At 34.8% G+C, this 26149-nt stretch overlaps 2 protein-coding genes across 5 annotated transcripts in view; one reads left to right on the top strand and one right to left on the bottom strand.

Moving 5' to 3' along the window:
- LOC136037172 (glycoprotein-N-acetylgalactosamine 3-beta-galactosyltransferase 1-like) overlaps positions 1–18676 on the top strand; it is an 82085-nt gene extending 63409 nt beyond the window's left edge. For all 4 annotated transcript variants that reach the window (XM_065719716.1, XM_065719715.1, XM_065719714.1 and 1 more), the window contains 2 exons: positions 3657–3782; positions 12470–18676. In XM_065719716.1, the coding sequence (XP_065575788.1) occupies positions 3657–3782; positions 12470–12562 (219 nt within the window). In that variant the 3' untranslated portion in view covers positions 12563–18676. The remainder of the gene's footprint in view (positions 1–3656; positions 3783–12469) is intronic.
- A 4674-nt stretch (positions 18677–23350) lies between these two features.
- LOC136037174 (surfeit locus protein 1-like) overlaps positions 23351–26149 on the bottom strand; it is a 29114-nt gene continuing 26315 nt past the window's right edge. Inside the window, exon 7 of the mRNA XM_065719718.1 lies at positions 23351–23477. Coding sequence (XP_065575790.1) covers positions 23405–23477 — 73 coding nt within the window. The 3' untranslated portion in view covers positions 23351–23404. The remainder of the gene's footprint in view (positions 23478–26149) is intronic.

Raw genomic sequence — 26149 nt, forward strand, 5'->3', positions numbered from 1 at the left:
TTTAAGGTTGTAATTAAGGTTAAACTTTCAGTTAAGTTAAAACTTTCAGAGGATGCTTAAAGGGGAAGATCAATCGACCGAAAGGTAATATGTGCCGGCTACTACAAACGCTGCTACCCCTGGTACTTTTAATGCTACTACTGCTGCTACTACTGTTACTGAAATCCTCTAACTACTGCTTTAATTGCAAATGCTTGAAAAGTTAAGAGTACTAAGACGGAAAGGACGTCAAAAGGGGGTCAAGTGTGCACATCAGCAATAATTTTGGAAATGGCTTACGAAATCAAGATACACTTTTTGGGTTTCACGAGGGGAATATTCAACTGACCAAAAATGTGTATGCAGATTTTCGAAAGGACGTAACTGAAGAATAGATTTGGATATTAACTCGGAATTTTCAGAGAAGGCTTAAAGGGGAAGAGCAATTGACCTAAAGGCAATATAAACACGCTACTTAAAATACTACTGTAACTGCTATATTTCGTACTACTGCTACTACTACTATTACTTTTACCCCAATTACTATGTCAGGAAGTATATGAATATACAGGTTATAAAAATAACATATTGGCAATTTCATAGCGACGGCTAACTGTTTAAAGTTAAAACTTCCAGGACCTCATTAGAGGGAAGTCCAACTGACCAAAAAACAATAAGTTAATACTACTGCTGCTACTAGTAACCGCTCTATTACTATTAATACAACTACTAGCACTACTAATATGACTACTTTGACTACTATTGCAACTGTGCCAAAGGGTGTGAAGGAAAAATTTTCAGGAAAAATTGAGGGGGAAACTGAATCACAACGCGCCATCTGTATGAAGGTTGTCAAATGGGCGTATCAGCAATGTTTTAGGAACGGGTTGGGGCCTGAAGTTGAAACCTTCAGGGTTTATTGGGGGGATGTTGAACTAACCAAAAAACAATATTTGCATCCTAATTGTACTGCTCCTTCTCATACTTATACTACCGCTATTACTACTAGAACTACTACTATTATTACTACTACTGCTACTAAAATTAAGGCTACTACTATTAACTCTACTGCTACTACTACTGCTACTACTATTAGTACTAGCACTATAACTACTTCTACTAAAGTTAAGAGTATCAAGACGAAAATTGGGGAATATTAAAGCTATATTGAACTATGTCGAAAAACACTTTGCCCATACAGATTCTCGTGACCTCCCAGCTATGCTTCTTGAACAGTTTATGGTATTAAGTTGAAACTTTAAGAGTGTGTTGAATGGGATGCTGAAGAAAACCGAAGATTTTATATATGCATACCTCTCTAAGACTATTATTGCTACTACATCTGTTAAGGGTGTTCAGGTGAAGCTTTCAAGGAATTTTTAGAACTAAATTAAAACGAACTATGACCATGTAAAGTGTCAAAAGGGTGACAAAATAATATATGAGAAATGGCTTACATTATTAATCAGGGCAAGCTGGAATCTTACCTATTAATCAGGGATATTTCAGGGTAAGTGGTGGCGGGTTCTGAACTAGTCAAAAGGCACTGTGTGTAAAACTATTGATGCAACTACTGCTGCGATTACTGTTGCCCATTTTGCTTTAAGACTAAATCAAAGGCAAAAATCAATATTCCAAGAACGACTGAGGGTTTTGAATTGAAACTGTGTTGAATTGAATTAAAAAACACTATTTCCATAGAGGCTGTCAGGATACGTATCAGTAATGCTTCAGGAACAGTTTATGGTATTAAGTTGAAATTTTCAGCGTGTGTTGAAGGTGATGTTAAAGAAGGCCAAAGGGGCTATATGCATACTGCTACCAATCCTACTTCTGCTGGTACACAAGCAACAGATTTTAAGATAAGGCTTTCAAGGAATATTTAGGTGGATGTTGAATTAAATCTAAACTATGTTCATACTGTTAGTAGTACTACTATGATTAGTGTTGCCCATTATGTTTTAAAACTAAATTTTGCTTTGAAACTAAATTAAATGGCAGTGTTGGTAGGCTGGTTGCAAGTAAGATATCTCAGTAATATCCCAAGAACGACTGAGGGAATTAAGTTGGAACTTTTAGGTCACTGCTATTAGCCTACTACTTCTACTCTTACAATTGAATTCAATCGAAAGAGGTGAAATGTAGTCAGGTTATCAAAGAACATAAGTAGAATTTCTGGGGAATTTTTATTTTTTAGATCAACTAGAGGAGGTACAAAACTAAAACTAAAGGATATAACTAAGGATAAAACTAAATTGAACAATGCTACTTGTATCCAGATTTTCAAAAGTGTATATATTTTTAAAAATTGTTGGAAAAATTTTTCTGCCTTACAACTAGCAAGCTGAACTAAAGATTCTCTTAGAAAAAAAAAACAAGATATAAATATTATTTTCTGTTTCAATGAAAAAGACTATGCCAATAAAAAACGAACAGAAATTAAGCTAAAAACTTTCTCCACAAATAAGTTTTCCCAGTATAAGTAATGAACTCCGTTAAACCAAAATAGAGCCGAAATAAAGTCAAACAATTTTTCAAGCGTAAAACTATCCCAAATCATCAGCAATAAATAAAGGAAACCCAAAAAGAACTGAGATACGGCAGAAATTAAAACGAATAGGGTTGACAACCTCCATGCCTTAATAAGACCAGAACACAATTTGTACTGGGATCCTATCTATTTTTCCAGTAGCTGTAAGTAAATTCATTCGAGTCACTACTATCTGCATTAGGTAAGTCTACATTGGCATGTGATTGATACTCAGCACTGTTTAGTCATAAAATGAGCAAATGGTATTCTATTATAAATACTTTCCTAGCCTGAACAAGACTTGACAGCTTCCTCATTCATCATGAGCCCTGCTCCCTTCCTGTGCACCCTATCCTAACTGCCTGAGTAAATATATTCTATATCACCTAATTTCATGTTTCCTACCCCTAGGAAATAAATCCGGTTCGAAGTGTCTGAATTCATTAGTCAATTTGAGGATATGATAGTTGTTTTTTAATGTTGTAAAATCCCAAGTTGGATTTTCATATTCTTTATATCATTGAAATTTACTATGACTACAGGAAAAGCAATGGTCTCAGATCCAGTGCAGGATTAGAACCAAAAAGAAAGAAGTCTCTTGGACCTCAAGTTGATTGCAAGCTTGTGCAATCCTGAGCCAATGTTTGTAACAACATGGTTTTTCAAAATTGGCAACGTTCTTCTATCGACTAGAGTAAAAATCCTGCACAGACAATCCCAAGCCTATTACGTCCGACTTTAATTTTATTTTATTTTTGACCAAATTTAGGATTGCCGTGCTACTATGGAAACACAGAGCTTTTCATGGTCGATGGGATGTCCTCTGATCACCTTTGGCCCATAAAAGGGGTGGTACAACTGTAGTTAATGATTAAATAAGCCATCTCTGTAGTTTCTATGGCCATCCGATCTAAATGATCAGGCATTTAGACCAAAATAATAATAATACATGGAAAACGCATCATTTTCTGTTATTGCATGTTGCAAAAATGATGCGAGAAAAGTTTTTTTTTTTCAATTATTCTCCATCGGAAACTAATTCAAATCCTTTGTTTGTTGAATTTTTGCTTGCCCGACTGTACTCCGAGGGATCCTGTACATATTGGTATGTTTTCTTTCTTGTCTTACTTTATTCTGCCTGTTTTAGGGTGAAGGCTGCTGCTCAGATACACTAATTTCACTCCATCATCTTCGGCCAGAAGATATGTACGTTTTCGATTACCTGTTATACCGAGTAAGAATACATGGAATTTATCCTCCAAGATTTCCAGAAGTAAGTCTCAAAATCTCTCCTGAATGTTGAATAAATAAAAAAACTATTTTTCCGAATGATAGTGAAGAATGATATTAGAACTTAAAATGAATTAAAAAATTCTTTTATAAGGGGAGAGGCTGCCCCTCCTCCTTACGCCAAGTCTTATGGTGATTTAAAAATACTTTGTATTCCAAAGAATGGGCCTTGTGTTTGAGCAGCTGTATTTATACAAACTGAGGAAAAAATTCAACTCTAGCTAAAAAAAGGGGTCGGAGGAAGGAGCAGCCCCTTCTCTCAGGCAGCTCTTTACTTTCACTTGAATTTTTTTTTCTTTCAATTTAATTCCTGTTCGAATTTAATGGCATATCCGTGTTACCCAAAATACAAGAAGGGCTAACCTCCCTCTTCCCGCAAACCCATGTTAAAAGACAATCTAATTTTCACACAGCGAAGGTTCAAGCCTGGGGCTTATTTAGTGCGTTTGCTTTTCGAAATAAAGTTCATTCGTAACTTAGATGAACTCAATTTTACTATTCACAGAAAACCAACACAAAACAATAGATATTTACATTTTGAATCAAACCACTCCCCACAAGTTAAAAGAGGTATCGTAATATCTCTCGTAGATAGTGCCCTGAATATTTGTTCTGATTCCTTCATCACAGCTGAACTAGACTTTATCAGGGACATACTTTCTGGAAATGGGTATCCTTTTCGTTTATTAATAATACAATTAACCGTAAAGTGAAAAGACACTCCCATTAAATCAACGATAATTTACCATGTGAAAATCCCGATAAGCCCCAAAACATAATTTACCTCCCATATATCCCAAAAATCACTGGAAATCTTAAAAAAGTATGCACACAAAATAATATGTATGTTGTATTTACCAATTATTTGAAAATCATAAATTTCCTAAATTCTGGTAAAGATAAGACTCCAGTTACTCGCCAAAGAGGTGTCTATCAAATACCAAGCGACCGTGGCAAATTCTATGTAGGGAGAACCCACCAGAATTTCGAGAAACGCCTACAACGACATAAAGATGATATCAGCAAAGCTCCGAATTCTAATAATATTACTTCTGTTTCTTTTGATTCTGCTTTAAGTAGCCATGTTTTCGAAAATCCTAGCCACAAAATACTTTTTGAAGATTTCGCCATTATTAGCAACGATCTAGGCATAAAGCAAGGAGTTCGAGAAGCAATTGAAATCAGACTTAAGATTAATAATAATATTTCCTTAAATAGAGATTTAGGAGAATATTCACAGAATTCCTTATGCACAAATTGAATTAAAAATTACCTTACAAAATATTTTAAAAAACCAGTAGATATTAACACAGAACCTGTCACAAATAGACCTATAAGATCAGCAGTGAAAAAAAGCTAGGCTGGCATTAAAAACCTGTTTTAAAATCATTTTCTTTCATTTCTTTGAATTGCCTCGTTTCATAACAATTTATTTTTCAGTCCTGGTTGAACTTCACTGAGGTAAGGATGCTGGGACTGTTTTGAAAAATTGTTCATTTTAGTTTTATTGATTTTATCCTCTCGTAAGTTGTTTTTTCTTATTAGTATTGCTGAGGACGGCCCTTGGACATAAGGCCGAAATATTCATTCTAATTTGTTTCCCACTGTCTTAAAAAATTCCTTATTGTTCTTCTTGTTTTTGGTGTTTGTCATGGAAAGGCAGTGTGGTCTTCGTCGTTATATATGTGTAGAACACCTCCAATGATAAGAGACGTTGACCAGGGGAGGCCAGCCCCTGAAGGTCCATAAATTGAAACCAGGGCACCCTTAACCGGGGGCTATAATTACAGGTAGAGGAGGAAGAAGGTCCCTTTGATGCAGAATAAGCTGGGTCACCCGGGGTGTGGACATGTCCTGTCATCTGCAAACCTTCCCCTACCAATGGGTTATATTCCATGGTACTGCAGGATACCATAACGGGAGGATCTTCTTCAGGGGGACAAGTCTGAAAGGGTGAAAGGCACTCATAAGGATTTCAACGGTCACTGCTAGAAGCAAAGAGAATTGGCTTACCGTTGCTTCAAAAGTACGATAAGAAACTTTTCCTCTTTATAAATCATGATTGGACATTTAATGAGGTCACAAACTAGGGCTACCGCGACTAGTAGCCTCCTTATATCATCAATTCGTCTGGCTGTTGTCAAATCAAAGTAAAAAGTCCCAAGATTTCATGTTGAAGCAAGAGTATAGAGAGCAGCTAAACGAATGACTATCGAAGATCATGCAAGAAACACTATTTTATTTAGCCCAGCTGATATTGATCAGCTAGTGTTGCAAAGTAGTAGGGCTATATGTGAGACAGCCGAGGTAATTCTTGGCCGTAAATCTGCCATAGACAAGCCATGGATTACCCAGGTGATTGTTGACGTGAGCAACGAGAAACAAACGGTCAGAAACAAACAAGATAAAGAAAGCAAGAATATGTTCAAGCAACTCAAACATCAAATCAAGAAGAAAACTTGTCAGCCACTTAATAATAATAATAATTTATTTGTGACCCACTTGAAACAGCGGAGTATAAAAACTAACACACACACACAAAAAAAAAAACTTCTGATAACACATTATATTACTATAGAGAAGATTTTAGAAGATCATGAAAAGGGTTATTAGTAAAATGTATCGAGTCGGATAGTTTCTGGTGTAGCACTTTAAGTTTATTTAATAAATCTGGAGCCCCGAAATTTGTTACCATATCACTGTTCTTGTACCAGGGAGGAAGAAACAACAAAAATCGGAAGAAACGAAAATAAGATGACTTGGGAGCCTTTACATCTTTTCTTTTTAAAACAGGATATAATCCAGAAAGATATAAAACCGAGTGATCACTAAAGCAAGAATGAATTTGTGAAAGGGCTTTGCGGTTGTATTTCCCCCTGTTTGCAACAATTTTAGAATAGCCCACTTGAAGTTTAACCTTAGCGTTAGAAACAATTTTATTACGAAAAGAGACTAAATTGTTAGTAAGGGTAATGCCCAACCACCTTAAAGAAGTCACGCACGGAACGCTAAATTCAGAACAACTAAGTCTAGAAGATTGGTTAGGAGAAGGACCAAAATGATGGAATTCACATTTATCAGGGTTAAGGGTTAGACCTACATTCGAGAAAGCAGTAGAGATAGAACGAACAGAAGCTGAAAGCCCAGATTTAGTTCTACTAATGAGAAGAATATCGTCTGCATAAGCAAGATATGAGACATTTGAACTACCTAAAAGGTAAGTTGTTGGAAGACTATTTAAGATATCGGCAATACAAATTTTGAAAATTGATGAAGATAAAACTCCACCTTGTCTCACACCTTGTCTTACGGAGGTCTTTAACATAGAAGGATCAGAAGGAGAAGATTTAACATGAAGGAAAGAGTGAACATACCATAATTTTAATAAAGAAACAATAGAAACATTCACTCCACATTTAAGCAAAGAAAACAGGGCTTGGGAGTGAACTACAGAATTGAAAGCCTTAGATAGATCTAAAGAACAAAAATAAAGATCATAACCCTTCCCGGAAGCATCAGAAAGCAGAGTAGAAAGAACTTCATGGGCATGCTGACTTCCCAGACCACGCTGAAAACCAAACTGGTTAACTCCAAAATTTATATTATCTGTTATAGGAGGGAGAAGTAAATACTCAAGGACTTTGCTTAAGGTACAAGAAACAGTGATAGGACGATAAGATGAACATGAAAATAGATCTTTCTCCCTTTTTAAAATAGAAGTAACTGTGCCACACAAGAAACTGTCCGGCGCGACAGAACAACACAAACACATTTGAAAAAGTAGTTGTAAATACGATATTAAAGGGGGGCAATCAGGTTTTAATGATTCACTGATATTCCATCGGTGTCAACTGACTTAGACTTAAGCCTTTTAATAGCCTGGTAAACTGAATCAGCGGATATCGGTAATATATCCTGCTGAGATAGAGCAGACGGTAGCATACGTTTCAAAACAGCTGAAAAACGTGAATGAACTGCATAATTATTCCGGGAAAAAATAGCAGCATAATGCGATTCCCAAGCTGACTTAGAAATATAATTGCCAGGACCATCACTAATAATTTTACTAGAATTTAAAACATTCTTCCAATCACTTGGATTTGATGGAAAATCAAGACCCCAAAATCGGACTGCACGAAGGTATTTCTTATAAGTAGATTTAGTGCGATTGTTAATACCGAAAACAATACCAGAAGCAGGCCTTCTGCATTCTGACTATATACGCAACCATAACTTTGCACGGTTCTTAATCGACTTCAACTCTGAATCATTTTTCCACACAGGTTGACGAGTCCCTAACCTAACTCGTTCACAAGGGACAGCACAAGACTCAGCATTTTTCAAACACGAAATAATTCGAGAATAGTACAGGTTAATATCGGCAACCACATTTCTCACAGGCACCTGCGTCTGAAGCAAATGAAACAGAATACGAATAAAACTAAGTAGTGTAGCAAGCGTCACACTGTAAAGGGCACTATTTCCACGATTCCAATTATACTTGTCGAAAGATCGTGAGGGCTTAGGAATAGAGAAATATACAGGAACATCAGATGGGGTAAACATAAATAACATCGGCATATGATCAATATCTTGTTCATCCGTAAGGACATTGCACTTCAGAAATACTGAGACTTGGCGAACAGATTACATGTCAATATTTGATACACTTCCTGAATGATGAATGTAAGTATAGGACTGATCCTTTGGCACAATTTTATAATCAGGAACTAAATCTAACAAGCAGTCAGTTCTGGTCCAGTTATCTAAAATATTGCAGTTCAAGTCACCAACAATCAGATATGTAAGTTCGGAATCAGCGAACTGCTTCACAGCTGAGCATAACGAGGAGCAAGCTTTAGCCAACCGTGTCATAGAATCAATTCCACGTGCATTATGTGGCAAATAAGTGTTAATTATAACAGTATTGCCTAATTGGATGGCAAGACAATGGTCGTTCGAACATAAGCAAGTGGGATTTAGACCACTTAAACTCTGCTTCACAAAACATGCAAGCCCTCCAGAGGGTTTTCAAAAGTTGTGCGGGCATTTATAAGAAATAACTGATGTGGTGTACTTCGTTGTAGGAAACTGGAACTGGTGGAAGAGAGCAGGTGTTCTTGTAAGCACACTATATCGTAATCATTTATGAACTCGTCGATCAGAGAGGCTTTATGTTTAGTGCCGTTAATATTAAAAGAGAGTAGGGATATCGAGCGAGCCATCACTTGGCAGCAGAAATCACTTTTTTAAGAACTTGAAATTTTAGGCTAAACGACACATGCGGACCACCACAATTCGCACATTTCACAGGGAGTTTACAGGGAGACTCTTTCGTAGAGACATGAGCCCCTGAGCAGATTGCACACTTTGGATTTGAACTGGAACAGGCGGACTGGATATGGCTGGGGGATCTACACTTGTGACAACATCTAGGTGGGGTCAGAAACTCAGAAACTCAAATAAGTTCATAGCCGATTTTTAGTCCTGTTTTTAGCAGCCGATCCTTTGACAATAGATCTGTTAGCTCAATCTTGACAACTGTAGAGGCACCAAGACGACTAGCCAATGCTATGCCTGGCTCAGTGCAGAATTGGTCAACATCCAAGTCAAGAGGAATTCCTTTAGCAATTCCAAGTATTTTTTTGTGACAATCTTAGTCGCAGAAAATGTTACCGTATTTTTAATCGAAGAGCAAAAGTCATTCTCTGCAGATTTGTCTGTGTGAACAATCAATTGGTCTTTTTTTGCTTTTACACTACTAATACATTCATGACCAGTAACTTTATCCTGCATTTCTTTTCTTTTGATTGGATTTTCCAGTGAAGCAGGGATCTTGGAATCCACAAAAGTCGCCAGGACATTTGGTTCAATAAGTTGAGGAAGGGGCGGAAAATGGTTATCATAAACTTCCGCACGAGACGCAACAGCATTAAGGACTTTTTCCATTCGCCTGAGCTTCGAGGATAGATGTGAAAACATCAGGTCAGGGACCGAAGGAACTTCATTAGCTGCCAAGATAACATACGTAGGTACGGTTAAATCTTCAGAATCACATTTCGCTAGCAGCTCAAGAATATCACACTAAATGACTCTGTGTAGCCTTATTTCCTGCACGTCTTGGACAAATTTCTCCAGGTAAAACTTTGTTCCAAAAAGCAGACTTGGCGGCCGCAACAGCAGCTGCATCGAAGATTTCTAAGGCATGCCTAATAATAAGATCATCACCAACACCATTATTTCGGCTAAACTGCAAAAAGTTCAGAACTGGCAAATAAACAAGTTCTCCACTCACCATTATTCCAGAGCGATTATCACACATTTTACTGGTGGTTTCCTTACGAGAAAAGTAAGGGAAGTGTTGAGGGTTGGTTACCTTGTCCCAGCAATTTAAGGGGCACTCCCCCCCCTTCTGCTTACTTTTCTCTCGCCACCTCTATCGGAGCGTGATTGCCTATAAATATCGGAATTCCTAATTATATTCTTACTGCTTGATGGCTAAATGAAATGTCTAACTTCTTGCTAAAATACTAGTCTGACAGGTTTCGTAAGAGATCTTTGTTTGTCGAGAGATTGCAAAATAAGTTCATAAAAAATTGCCAAACAGCTTTGTTTAAAATCCAGAAAAAGGTTATTATTTAGTTGTTCACGGAACGAAATCTATTTGAAGACTGCACGTACTTAATAACATGATAACCAAAAAGTGTCAGCACTGCGAAGACGACCCCCCAAGAAGTAACTCACGCCTTATGTTCAGACTTGCTAAAGAGCAAGCAAATCATAAAGATACAAAGTACCTGTATCTCTTGGATAAAAATGGGCACAAAATTAGCTCAGAATAAATTAATGAGGGACAACCTCAACCACGCATACAGTCATAGGTTGAAACCACCGTGAAATCCCTCAAAACCAATAAAGCACCCAGGATAGACGTTATAAAAGCAGAATGGCCCAAAATAGAATCTGACTTTATCATCAATCTGTACCATCAAATAGTAACTGCTGTTTGGGAAACAAAAAACTATCCCGATTTCTGGACGTGTGTCATATTTCCCTCACACAAGAAACAATCCAAAAGCCATTGCGACAACTACAGACCCATATTAATAACTTGCTAACCTGCTAAAATCCTCAATAAAATACTCCTAGACCGCATATCCTTGCTGATATGGCAAGGCATGTTATTCCTGAGTAACCAGCTGGATTCCTTCAGAACAGATCCACTATAGACCATAAAATTTTCATCAAACAAATCATTGAACAATATTTTGAATTCGGTAAAAAGTTATACCAACTGTTCATTGACTTTAAGCAAGCCTTTAACCTAATCTGGCGAGATGGTATCTGGCATATCTTGACTTACTATGGAATTCCCTCTGACATTATCAATACTATAAGGAGTATGTACAAGAAGGCGAGAAGAACAGTGCAGATTAGTGAAGGGCTCACTAATGAGTTTTCTACCTCTGCTGGTGTTCTCCAAGGAGGTGTCTTATGACTGTACCTAAATTATTCTTGTGTGACAGATATTTTATCTAACCTATCTAAAAAAATATTATTGACAACTTTGATTTGCTAAAAATGATGTATAAATATATGATCAATCATGCAAATATATCTAAAGGATATTTCTTCTGGTATGGATTCGCCTTATTTCTTAGGATTTAAATCTAAGTGTCTTAAATGATTTATCAAATTACCACCGATAGCAAAATATATTTTATGGATAAAGTTAATAGCTTTATAATAAGTTTGCCTTGCAGAATTTGACTATGTGTGGTCTCAAGCATGGAAATATGGACAACGAAAGTGTTAAGTCTGTTAAATGTTACATATAAGTCTCCTTAAACACACACAAAAGGGTTCACAATAGCTCGAATTTGTTAATGTATTACGTGACATCTTCTTATGGCTTTTAGTATCTCCAAGCATTCCCAGTTGTTCTTAATCATGATTCATCATGTCTGATCTTGTTCGATTAAACTTACTTATTTACTTATTTAATTCTCATCATACCAGTTTGGCCAATTCTTGGCTTCTCATGTCATCATAGCAATATTTTCAGTATGCCTCCCTGTTTGGTGTAGTCCTCAGCAGTACTTGGATGGGGTGGTCAGAAAAGATTTCCCACCAGCGCTTGGGAGGTCATCCCCTGGGACGGGAGGTATTTATTCTTCCCTCAAAGGTTTTTTTGGGCAGTTGGGTTGGGTATATACGCTGAACGTGTCCTAGTCATCTTAGCTGTTGGAGTTTGAAGGTCTGCACGATGGAGGACAAGAAAAGTTCGCATAAGAGAGATAGCTGGATGTTTTGATGTCCCGTTCCCCTTTAAAGTGCACTTTACTGTTGGTCTAATAGCTTTATTATGTGTAAACTATTAAAATAATAAATACGTTACATTGTTTTGACTCCAGTCAAATAGACATAAATAGAGATTAAGTTTAATACTTTCTTTTGATCAAATTGTTGTTGATGAAAGAATATTTGTCAAACATTCTTAATATGTTCAAGGAGGTGATTTTTAACTGTTTCTAATAAATTCTCTGTCTTATGTTTTTAACTATCAATATCTAGTTAGACTCAAATGACTACCCCTTTCTCACATTGACGTGCAGATGTAGAGTTAGGTATATAGAAAGATGTTCCACTAAAGATAATAATTTATTTTAGGGATGGACCGCACCACCTCCTCCAGATGAAGATGGAAAGGAGCTGCCTTGGATAGGAATAAAAGAGGAGACTAAAAAAAAGTCTAATGTTTAATATTTTACCTGACATTCCAAATGTCAAAACAGTGGTTTTCGACATGAGAGACCATTTGTTCTTTCCTTGTTTCCAGCATCTAGATTGAACTTCGGAACGAGTTGATAAAAATATTGTGTTTAACAAAGATGTCATCTGCATACCTGCAAGCATTGTAATATCGCTAAAAATAAAAAAGAATCATCTTTAAAAAGTATCATAAATTTTAACAAAGGGAGATAAAAAAAAACATAAATTAGCTTTAAACGAAGCTCCCATGAAACGAGGAAAGCTCTGAACCAACAAAAGAATCTGTATCAGCAGGGGCGTCAATTGGGAAGGAAATCAAGGAGGTATTTGTCCTGCAGATTTGTTTTCTTCTCCCTTTGGGTTTTGTTTTAGGGTATTTTCATCGAAAAGCATATTCTGTGGTATTATTATTGAAAAATATTAAACACAATTCACCCACCCCCTAAAATACAAAAATATATTACGCTCCCCTCTCTCCTACATTTTCGTGAATTTACCCTACTTTGTATAAGCCTTAAACCACAAATAATTGATAATTCACTGATTTGACGTTAGAAAAAAGACAGGAAGGCACTATCCCAGCCAAAATGAACGGGCTTTGAATTTTTGCGTCCTAGCTGCGAAATTTCGTGATTCTTAAGGTTCTTCCAATAATTCCCCGTATTTTCCATGATATTCTCTCGTTTTTTCTCGTAATTTTTTTCCAAAATTACGACTCCTCGTTAAAATAACCCAAAACTCCTCTTTGAAATAATATCCTACACCCATCTCCGGTGTGAGACATATTCCGGAGTTTGAAGGTTATTTATGCCAATATTGTCCACAGGTGTTTTTTTTTCGAGCCTCCTAACCTAGTGTATCAATTTTTATCTGTCAACCGGCTCTTTAGCAAATTTGAACATTTCAAAGAGTAATTCATTTGCAGATTATCGAGTTCTAGTCTTAAATATTTATTTCTTTAGGTCTCAAATGACAAAAGAATAAATGAAGTCTGAATTTTAAAGGCTTAGTAACGTTTTTATTTGTACTGAAATCAAAATTGCCATTATATATTTTTAATTCTATTCAGTGAAGCTTACTGTAATATTCTGTTAATATGTACCCAAATCTTACCAGCTTTGGATATGCCTGTTAGCAGAACAGTTTTTAGGAAGTTTCAAAGGTTACTTTTTTTTAATAGAATCGAAAAAATCTACTTTTTGAGAGTTTATATCAGTAAACTCTCATTTTAACTTTTTTTTGGTTGAACGCTTGGAACATAGCTATCGAACTGAAGCTGTAATTCCATGCGTCTTCTATGTGCCCTACTTTATTTAGATTTAAAAATTTTCTATTTACTGCCCCTGAAACTGAAAAGTCGCGAATAAGGCTTTTTATCTTAAAATCCTAACTCGAGTGCATTTTTGCCCTTTTCAAGTAGATTTTTTTTTCTATAAAATACCAAAAAGCAACACTTTACAGTTACTTTATCACTTTTACTACTTAAGGTTCTATACTATAAAGCTTCTAGAACCTTCAGTTTCCAATCGATTGAACCCCTTTTTGGAAATTATAAACCAAAGATTCAATGCAATCATTCCATGGAAGAGTTCTATTATCATTAGTGCGAGCCAAGCTTTTCTTACCGTTTGTTACCACAAAGTATTAGAAAATATACAAGACTACTTATTCCGGAAGAACCGGTTTCTGGAAAAATGAAAAATATTTTTTTTTTTCTGGAAGGTTAGCAGGGTTTTGTACACATTAGGCTGATATCTATAAAAGAATATCTAGGTAGGTAGGTAGGTAGGTAATTTATTCTAAAAACAATACAATAAACTTTCATTCATCAGCTAAAAAAAATAGGCCGCAATGGCCTGTAAGCATAGCTGACATCAAATACGATCCATTTCTTTAAAATATTTCACTTATATCAAAAAGAAAAATAAATACGATAAATAAACTACAAAAAAAAGAAAAAAACACAAAAAAAGAAAACAAAACAAAAACTAATGGTCGATTTAACAAAATGGGGGGAGATACCCTTCTCTCAATCTAAAATACTCAACATTACTAATTGTTCAGAAGATGGGCCTTGAGGCGTCGTTTCAGCTGAGGCAGACTTTCTGATTCCTTAACTTGCTGTGGGAATGGATTCCAGACGGACGGTCCCATGTATCTGATGACATGAGCCGACCGGGAAGTATTCCGAAACTCATGAACAAGATTATTTGAATTTCGCGTGTCATAATCATGATAGGAAGAACCCAAGCTAAAAAAATCATTAAAAATATCAGGCCCTAAATTATGTAGACACTGATATACTAAAATATCAATCTGCATGTCTCTGATTTTTCCAACATCCAAAATATCAAACTTCTTATATATAGACACAGTGCTAGCGCTTCCAAGATCATAATTTCCTAGAATTCTAATTGCCTTATTCTGTTGCACTTGAACTCTCCTGTAATTAGACTGAAAGTTACTAGCCCAGATTAAACAACCATAATTTATATACGACGCTATTAAAGTATGGTACAGTGACATTAAAACTTTCAAAGGAAGCACATTTTTTAGACGCCGCAGCATTCCAACTCCCCTTGACACTTTGGAGGAAACTAGGTCACTGTGCGCCTTCCAACTCAGTTTGAAGTCAAGAAGAAACCAGAGGTAACGCGTTTCTCGGACTTGTTTTAAAGAAACACCATTGTACTTAATATCTGAAGGTAAATCTTGGGGCTCACTAGTCCTTCTAAAAACCATGTAACTTGTTTTTGAAGCACTAACAGTAAGTTTACTGAGTGTAACAAACGTATGTAGTCCCTTTAAAGCACTGTTTGCTCGGTCTATCAAGTCCGGAAACGATTTGGCAATAACAGTTATAGCAGTGTCATCAGCAAAAGACGTTAAGTAACCAGGGACAAAAAATCTCATACTATCTACATAAATTAAAAATAAAAGAGGACCTAGGACAGAACCTTGTGGCACTCCGCAATTCAATGGGTAAGCTTGTGAAACTTCATTATTTATTACGACTTTTACACTTCCACCTCGCAAATACGAGTCAAACCAACTCAAACACTTATTCCTAACACCTAACTTCGACAATCTATCCAACAAAATTCCAAAATCAACAGTATCAAAAGCTTTTTTAAAATCAATGAAAATTGTCATGCAAAAATAATTTGTTTCCAGTGCACCGTTTACCTTATCAATTAAATTTAAAGCGGCATGCACAGTTGAATGTCTTTTTCTAAATCCAAATTGAGTTTCAGACAGAAATCCGCAATTTGTTAGATGCTCATATAGTCTTTTGTGCACTATTTTTTCATATAGCTTTGAAATGATGGGTAGTATTGATATAGGTCTCCAATTTGAAAGGTCACTTAGAGTCCCAGACTTCGGAAGCGGGATGACTTTGGCCATTTTCAGCGAACAGGGAAATTGACCCTCTGCCATTGACAGATTTATTAAAAATACTAGTACTGGAAGAATATTCGGAAGCACTGATTTTAGAGTTCGTAGGTTGAGGCCATCGGTCCCAGCACTGTTTGATTTTATTGAAGAAACAATCTTCTCTATTTCTACAGAATCGCAGGGTTCTAATTTCATTTCAAAATCTTTACCTCTTAGGTCTTCAAAAGTTGATTCTTCTATCAGTAACTCATTGTTCACTGCTGCTTCACTCTGAATAAGGTTATATGTATAGAGATATCTATAATCAAATCTATTAGCTACTCTAATCTCCAAATATCCATCTAACTGTAGATCAATGTGATGAGCTATAAATTTTAAACTCCGACTTCTCAGTTTAATCTACAGTATGAATAGTATTTTACTTGTGTATATGGCTGCCTGATCTAGAGCAATAAAGGTTCCACATTCTAAACCAGTGAAGGAGCAGTTCTACATATTTTTCGTACTTAACTAGATAATCATGTTTATTAATGACCTAATTTTACAATAGAACTCAAAACAGTCGAAACATAGCCTAATAGCGCCCAACACTAAAAATATAATAGCCTATAGCTCCTAAAAAGAGAGTAAGATCAAAACAAGAAGTACACTATTAGAACCGCCTAGTCCGAAACCCCTGAATGGAAAAGTTACTATCCCTTGGTTTGAACAACAAGGGAAATATATTGGCTTGAAAATCAAGAAAAGCAGCTACAACCGCGATATTCTGTATAAACGGCATCTTTGTTTCTTTCTTTTTAAGATAGATTGGCACTAGAACATCGTAGAGTTGTTTAATGGCTCATTTTCAATTAAACTGATGTGATTAAACATCTTTTGTAATAAGAACAATTTAACAAAAACAATTTTTTTAAGGAAAACTGCATTTTTCTACAACACTGTAGTAGCTTGTGTTATTAAAATCAGGAATTTGTCACATAATACGTGCTTTTGTAGTTAACAATAACAATGTAATTAACTTTAATGAGGAACAATTAAAATAACTCAAAGCTTCACCCGAAATTGTTTATCAAAACGGGCGCTCCTGTTCTACGCCCTCAGATAATTTTAAAAGTAAAACAATCCGTTGCATAACATATAGTTGATTCTATTGTATTATATTGTTATATCATGTTAGTCGTCTCTGTTATGTCGCTAAGATATCTATAGGTCTGATTCCTTCAAGCAAAGAATGAACAAATGTATAAAAGTTTACTAATTTTTTTTTGTACATTACTTCGTGAATATCTGATTTATCTTGGAGTAATTATCTTGGTAAGTAATTTAGTAACTTATTTTGAAGTAACCATTTTTATAGTAAAAACAGTTATCTTTTTTTTTTTTTTTCTTGCGAGACTAATGTTATTTTTACAATAATGAAAGTCAAAACTAGCACAAAAATAAAAAAAACTGGGGAAACCCCTGCTAAAGTCTAATTACCTCTTATTTGTTTTAAATTTTCTTTCAAGTCTTTATCTTTCTTTGAGGTTTGATTTTATTTAAATTATATTGACAACTAAAGCTAGTAACACAGGCGAGAGATCTGTTTACATCCTAACTACAATCTAATCAGCTTTTTTTTATTTTCTTTTGATTCTACTTTTATCTATTATTATAATCCAGATTTTAATCAAATAGTAATGATAGCTAATGTTATCACCAAGCGCAATAGATCTGTGTACTCACCTGTTAGAATCTAGGAAGCTGTTATTAGTTTAATGTTTTCTCTCTGCTCTAATTAAATTTTTATTTTTAAAATATTAAAGAGAGCTAGTCATAGCAAAAAGGGCGATAGATCTGCGCACACCCCTGCTACAATCTGATCAACTCTCATTTTATATTTTTTCCGAGTCTTTTTGTCTTTTTGAAATCGTAATGAGAATTAATACTACTAGCAATGCTGAGTCAATGAATTGTGATCATACTGACACAGCTACATAACCACACCTCCCCTCGTAATCAATATAAAATTCACCAAATAAGAAAAAAATATCGATTTCACCACCGCATTCTCCACATCATTTTATTCACTTGATGTGCCTAATTTGTTTTATTCACTCTATTCATTTTTTTTTTCTTTGCCTCTATTTTGAAAATTAATCGCAAAATCATTAATGGTTTTATGGAATCCAATCATTTTATTCACTTAATGTTATATTTTTAGTTTCTGATTTAGATGTGTTTTTTAAATTAGTGACAACTAGTCTTCCCCAGACTCCTATGGCAGCTATATGGGCTTCTTTCACTTGCTTTTACTTTTAATAGCAACGAATACAGCCCCTCTTCATATAAAATTGTTCAGGATCACGAAACGCTTAAATATCACCAGAACCTATCGACAATGGCATCTGAAATTCAATAGGGTGAAGTTCAATGCTCTCGGGTCAATATAGGATATCCGACAACGGAAAGTCAGTCTACATATATGAAAACGAAATATCACAGAACATATATTTTAACCTAGTCAAAAGCCCTAAAACCAAAAATTAACGTGCCAAATCCTATTAAAGAAACCTAACATGGCGAAAATTATGTGAACAAAAATTGAAAAATAAAAATCAGGTAACAAAACTCAGAAAAATTATGATTTAGAATTGCAAAAACGAAAATTGCATGAACTATGATTTGAAAAAAAAAAAACTGTAAAAAAAAAAAAAAAAAAAATGAAAATGGTGTAAAGCTTACCCATCCAAAACCATTGCATCTGAAAACTTTGGGACAACAATTGAAAAAAAATGAAAATTATTTAAAAAAAACGAAAAATGCAAATTTCGTCAACAAAAAGTGAATATACGAAAAATATGGGAACAAAAACTGAAAAATCTGAAAACTTCAAAGAATTTTCCAAGATTTTTATAAATTCTCCCAAATTTTGCATATAGTGCATTGAATGTTTTGGGTACGTTTAAGAAGTTGCCTCAATACAATTTTTTAGTGAGTTCTTTCAAGATTCTTATCACATTCTCAATAGTTTAGTGTATAGTGTATTGAATTTGTATATTTTGGTAATCTCGAAAAAGTAAAATCCAAATCTACAACAGCAAGAAACGCAAGTGTTAGTGAATCTTTCAAAATTTTTAAAGTCCTTCCTAAATTTAGTATGTAGCTGAGTATATGATGTTCTCATATGCTTATGGTGTTTTCAGCTGTTGTGTTTTCTCTACTGACTCGAGAGGGTTGAATTTCGTCATTTTGACTTGAGAAGAACCAAATTCACATTATGTCAATTAATGTCAATATAAATGCCAATGTCAATTAAAGCAAAATATGCAAGTGAGCTGTAACAATATTCCACATCTGACCTCTGTTTTTGTATAACTTGGAAAGGTGGTCTTTTCAAAATTACACGATTTCCAATAGATTTAATAAGTAAGTGCCTGTTGTGCACTCCGAATAAGCTGCATAGAGAATATCCAACTCAAATAAAGCACTGTAATTTATACATTGAAGATATTAGTTACTCTTATGCAAAAGGATTCTTGTGCTGCAATTGTCATTATGAAAAGTTTAAGCAATGGCAAAACACACATCCTGCCTTGATTGAAAAATATTGACTTTGCCATTAAATTAATTTAGTTTGAATTGTTTAGAAGGTGACTCAAGTTAATGCGAGAGGAAATGGTGGCTCGCGTTTCAGTTATTTGAAGAATAAGACACTATGTTACTGTGTCATCGCTTTGAAGATAAAGGATATTACGATTGAAAACCATCAGATTTTTATTTGGCAAGTAACAGTTCGTGGTAACCAACTGTAAGTAAGGAGCGACGCGGCTCAATAGTAACTGAAACCCCCAACAACAGAATTTTGATACCAATAGATATTTTCCGCCTAGCCAGTGCGAAGACTCCTCATCGGTCTGGATTTTTAGACATTAACTTGTTATCGAATTGATCAGAGGTGTCTAATAGCCCTTTTTTAGCCAAAAGAAAAAAAAATGTTAAAGGGAGCTACAAGCAAGGAAAGAAGATATCAAACTAATAGCTAGGGCATGTGGTGAAACAATGAGTTTAGAGAAGAATAGTAATAAGTTATAAAAGGAAGTGTATCTGATAATTAGTGCCAGGGACCCAACAACTTCCCCCTGAAAAAGTTGGGCACAACCGTGCAACATAAGATAGAATTTTAAAGAGTTATAAAACAACAGCATAAAATAAATCATAACACTTTCATATATGAGCTTGAAAATCTCAATCGAACCTTCCATCCTTTCATCTCTTTCGAATATCCATACTGCCTCTATATCAATTTGGTCCATATTCTATTGCCATCTAACTTATCTATAGAACGATTGCAGTCATTTGTTGTATAGCCATTAGAGATTCGTTCCCCAGCTCAGGCCAAACCATACTAACAAATACAAGTTACATAGCCTTAGAATACCTGCCATTAAACTATACCTCAAAAGTTTCTATATTCATTCAGGTATGCGATCCAACCAGGGAGCTGAATATCTGGGATATTATTTTATTGCCTCTTTCACCCCTTCTTTTGTTACTATATTAGATACCTCTTGACTTTCTTCCTGCAAGGAAGTTCTAGGCCCCCTATATCAGACAGTCTTGTGTCCCCTTTTAGGCTGTTTGACCACTACACGGATGACAAATTGCTTGCTTCTCAAAATACCATGGTCACAATTCCCGACTACAATTTTCTCTTTGTTTGTTAGTTTGCCAGTTAAATTCGTTTTTGTTCCATTTTTTCAAGCTTTCCAAATTTCCCAAGTCTTTCAGGTTTGAAACGACTGAAGTGGTTTTTCCACCTCCTTATATCTGATATTTTAACATAAAGAAATAAAACGATCGAAAATGAGGCTTCTAAAGGCCAGACGAAAATACTGCAGAAAACACAAAAAGCGACTATTTTGAGAGAACAGCCACTTAGCTTCTTCAGCACGACAAAATAAAATAAACATGTAAAATGCCAAAGAAAACGATCGAAAATGGGGCTTCTAAAGGCCAAACGAAAATACTGCAGAAAACACAAAAAGCGACTATTTTGAGAGAACAGCCACTTCTCTTCTTCAGCACGACAAAATAAAATAAACATGTAAAATGCCAAAGAAAACGATCGAAAATGGGGCTTCTAAAGGCCAAACGAAAATACTGCAGAAAACACAAAAAGCGACTATTTTGAGAGAACAGCCACTTAGCTTCTTCAGCACGACAAAATAAAATAAACATGTAAAATGCCAAAGAAAACGATCGAAAATGGGGCTTCTAAAGGCCAAACGAAAATACTGCAGAAAACACAAAAAGCGACTATTTTGAGAGAACAGCCACTTCTCTTCTTCAGCACGATAAAATAAAATAAACATGTAAAATGCCAAAGAAAACGATCGAAAATGGGGCTTCTAAAGGCCAAACGAAAATACTGCAGAAAACACAAAAAGCGACTATTTTGAGAGAACAACCACTTCGCTTCTTCAGCACGACAAAATAAAATAAACAAGTAAAACGCCAAAGAAAAGACAAGCGCGGAAAGTGCAACAAAATCAGTTAAAAACCAATTAAAAAAAAACTGCCCAAAACTTTAAGATAAATAAAATTCAATAAAAGAACAAAAATTATAAGAATTAAAATCAAATACCTAACAAAAATAAATTGAGTTATTCGCTAATATCTGCGACTGGCACCAAATTCAATCAAATGTGAACTGCCATCGGCGGATACTAGCGAACAACTCAATCGGTGGATATCCGTCGATGGCAGTTCACATTTGTTTGGATTTTAATTTTTTTTTTTTTTTTTTTTTTTTTTTTTTTTTTTTTTGGTGGCTTTAACTTTGGTTTTACTTTCCGCGTTTGTTTTTTTTTCCTTCGGCATTTTCTTTGTTTACATTATTTTGTTCGACCTGAAGAAGAGAGGCGGTTGTTCTCTCAAAACATTCGCTTTTTGTGTTTTCTGCAGCATTTTCGTTTGACCTTTAGAAGCCCCATTTTCGATCGTGTTCTTTTTTTATGTTATGGCAGGCCAATATAGCTTAAGAAATCATCATCTGATTTTTTTCCCTTCAAATATATTTTGCAAATTTTTCTTTCTACTGTGTATTTCTGTAACGGACGCATACATGATTATGTCTGTAATGCATCTCTGACTTTACTTTTTTTTTTTTTTAAATAGGAAGTTCAGTTTCATTTTAAAGTTTCACATTCAGTATCGAAATAACCTGTTCTACCACATTTTAAAAATTTTTAAAGATAAGGTGACAAATTGTTAGTAAACATATATCTAGTAAATGACATTTAAACCCATAAATGTTACAATTGAGAATGTCAATATTAAGCAAGTTTTTGATACTGACTTTTAAATAAAAAAAAGAATTCTGAAGTTTTTTCTTTGATACAAATTTTAAGGCACACTTATTTTACTCCGAAAATGGCTCCTATTCCCAAGCAAAAGAATAAAAGATACCCTTTTATTTTAAAAATTATTATTTGCCAAAGAAAAAACACAAAATTAGTCTTGAGCGTTGCAGAGATGAAGCAACGTTAACATTCTGTTTAAAAATAGGACACAAGAAATTACCGAAAAATTCACAAATAAAAGTCACAGTCCAAATTATCAGAAAAGGATTACATGAATAGAAAAGGCTATCTGGAATCATTCCCGAAATACAGCAATTTAAAGGGGACCCGACAAGCTTTAGCGACCTTTATCTCAAACCGGGAATCTTTTTGGACAAAAAATACACGTATCTCAATAGATAATCTCAAACACATATATTCACAATATACCCCATTCAATATGAGGGTAGGAAGACAAGATTCGTTTTTCTCTGCCTTAATTATGTGAAAAAATTACTGCAATTACTTTTAACTTTTTACAAGCTGCCCAAGTTAAAATAAATACCAGAGTGTCTTCCAAATGAATTCATAGAGTTAATGGCATTCTAGAAATAAAAAGTCTGGAAGATTAGGTTCTTTTCTTTTTTTAAGTATGAGTCAAAAAGGCTTTCATTCCTTATGCATTATCTTCTGCGGTGTTTGTTTACTTCGTGTGTCAAATAAATCTTGAATCTTTAACATTGTTTTTGTGGTATTTTTTCAACTTTGGGGAGTTACCAAACCCACATTCAATTTTTGGATAATATTTATAAGACTATGCAACAAAAATAAATCTTTTACTTTAGGTTATATAAATCCGTAAAATCATAAAACTAAACATTCCTTAATCACTTGCAAACAAATCTCGAAATATTCCCAAAAATGTATCACAATCTCAAGGGAACCAATTGTATTATGAAACAAAGACTCGCTAGGTCGGATACCTTCAGATACCCGGTCATGACGTCACACAAAACTTTGCTTACAAAGTTAGCTGTCTCCACGTAAATAACTTTCATAATAACAAATACAGTTTTATTGAACAAATAACTAAGTTAGAGTTAAAAAAAAATTATTATAGAAACGTTGGCCTTCTTTGAATAAAGTTCCTGAACCACATGTAACCAGTTATCCCAGAGAGAGTATACCTAGAAACAAAAATAGGATTAGAGATCTTACTGAATTCAGTATTACTAGAATTACTTAATTTATATACTAATTAGTTCAAATAATACACACTCGAGAAAAATAATTAGCATACAGAAATGGCTCGTTTACAAATAGTTATAGAAATTGAAGAAACAATTATTTTTTTTTTTGCTTTGTTTTTTTAACTCAGGGCTTGTGTAAATTATTCAAAGACCAAATGATGGTAAATCCTACCTGATAAATTTTCAGTCTCAGCCAAAATACAAGGGTGTCTCTCAAATATCCTTTATCACCATAAAAATTAGAAATAAATTGACCAACTTCGAAATAATCAAAAATTACTGATAAATCATGAAATATCTCAAGACCTAAGAATTCCCAATCTCACCAAGATCCAAAATACGTAAATTGATTAATTTACCTAACTACAAACGGAATATCGGGAATGGGGAAATCTATCTGGAAAGAGCATGGCTTAAAAATACACTTCTTTCGTGCTTTGGAAATACAAGTCACTTGACATAAGAAGTCTATGGATGAATTCCAAAACAAACCAAAAATACTAATTTACCAAAATAACTGCCAAAATTAAACATATATTAAGTGTACGAGAAAAATTTCAAGCTAAAAAATTTAATTTCAAAAAATAATAGTTCCTTGAAAACGCTAGTCAGAATAGAAGGGCCTTAGCCAATCAACCTTGTTACTTCATAAATTAGACAAAAAAACAAGTTTTTTCAACTGAAAGTAAGGAACAACATTAAAACTTAAAACGAACAGAAATTATTACGTATGTGAGGGGGATCGCGCCCTTGTCAATACCTTGCTCTTTACGCTATATTTTTTTAGTACTATCAAACGAGCTACTTATTCTAATTAAACGGCCTTTGTGATTCAGGGGTCACTTTCAAAGAATTGGAAAAAAATTCGAACTTTTGCGTAAAGAGGGAGGTATTGACAAGGGGGCGATCCCCCTCACATACATAATAATTTCTGTTCGCTTTAAGTTTTAATATTGCTCCTTACTTTCAGCTAAAAAACTTTTTTTATTTAATTTCCGATCGTTTTTAAATATTGCTGGGAAATCTGGTACTCCCTTCATAGAAATATCCCTTCCCCCATGAATACTTTCTCCATGGAAAGATTCTCCCACGTAACCCCAATCCCCAACCTCCCCCGCTAGAAAAAATCCCCCTGAAAACGTCTTTATACTTCCCAATGACCAATACTATATGTAAACAATGGACAAGGTTCATAACTTCCAGCCCTTCCCCTGGGGACTATAGAGGAATAAGTCATCCTCAAAGATATAGTTATTCGATTTTTTGACTATGCTGAACAGAATGGCCATTTCAAAATTTTGACCGGGTGACTTTGGAAAAAAAGAGCACTAGAACTTTGAATTTCGTCTTGAATGAGCCCTTTCGCGATATTCTAATACTACTGGGTTGATAAGATCACCCTTGAAAAAAAAACAAATAAACACGCATCCGTGATCTTTCTTCTGGCAAAAAAAAAATGCAAAATTTTACGTTTTTGCAGATGGGAGCTTGAAACCACTATAGAGTTCTCAGATACGCTGAATCTGACGGCGTGTTTTCGTTAAGATTCTCTGACCTTTAGGGGGTTTTCCCCTTTTTTCAAAATAAGGCAAATTTTCTCAGGCTCGTAACTTTTTATGGTACGAATAAACTTAATGAAACTTACATATTTGAAATCAGCTTGAAAAATCCAGTTCTTTTGGTGTATCTATTAATATTAAATTCCGCTTTTTTTTTAGAATCTCGATTACTATTGAGTCGGGTCAATCCTTACTTATAGTTCATTACCATGAACTGTTTGAAACGTTTTCTAAAGCTTTTCTCGATCCTTTCAGGATTGATCTAAATCAAACAAGCATAGATTTTTTTAAACTACTTGATGTCTTCGAAATGGGCTACTTTACTACAACCAAACGTCAAACAAGTTTTAAATTTCAAAATTTAAGTTAAAAGTTGAAAAAGGGAACATTTCTTTTCAACACGTAAAAAAAGAAGCAGAGACTATATTATCGTAGATAATGCTGCAGTTAGACCCACCACCCGGGGAGTATTTAGGAGGGAACAAGGGATTGTTGCGTTTGACCTCCTCCCAATAAAAAAGACTTCTCCAACTCGTAAACACATTTTTAAAATGCATGTAAAAAAAAACCTAATCCATCCCCTTCTACCAAACCAAAATTCTTTTGGTGAATTCCTCCGAACAAAAATACATTGATATCCCCTCCAAGCCGGAAATTTTTTTCAGATATGGCCCCGTCTACCTCTAAAGGGTTAAGTAGTTGCAACTAATGGTTTTCATAAATAGTGATCATCTAAAACTCACTATAGGAAGGCTAGAACTAAGATTTGCACCCCTATAATTCTAAAAGAAGCATTTATGTAATTGTTGCTATTTGTCTAGAAGTATTTGCAAAAACGCAAGTGAAAGTCTGCACGAAAATAACCTATGCCCACACTACAGAGGTGGACGGAGCCCTTGACAATGTAGGTCCTGCCAAAATTTGGTCAGTATAGAGAATAAGGGATGTTGTCTGGGAAAAACTCAAGGTGTATGATCCTCTTTATGTTTCTATTATTTTAGTTTATTCATTATTTTAAACTTTTAACTTAGCAAGTGATTTGTTGAGATT

The sequence above is a fragment of the Artemia franciscana genome, chromosome 16 (genome assembly GCF_032884065.1).
Source record: "Artemia franciscana chromosome 16, ASM3288406v1, whole genome shotgun sequence".
NCBI lineage: Eukaryota > Metazoa > Arthropoda > Branchiopoda > Anostraca > Artemiidae > Artemia > Artemia franciscana.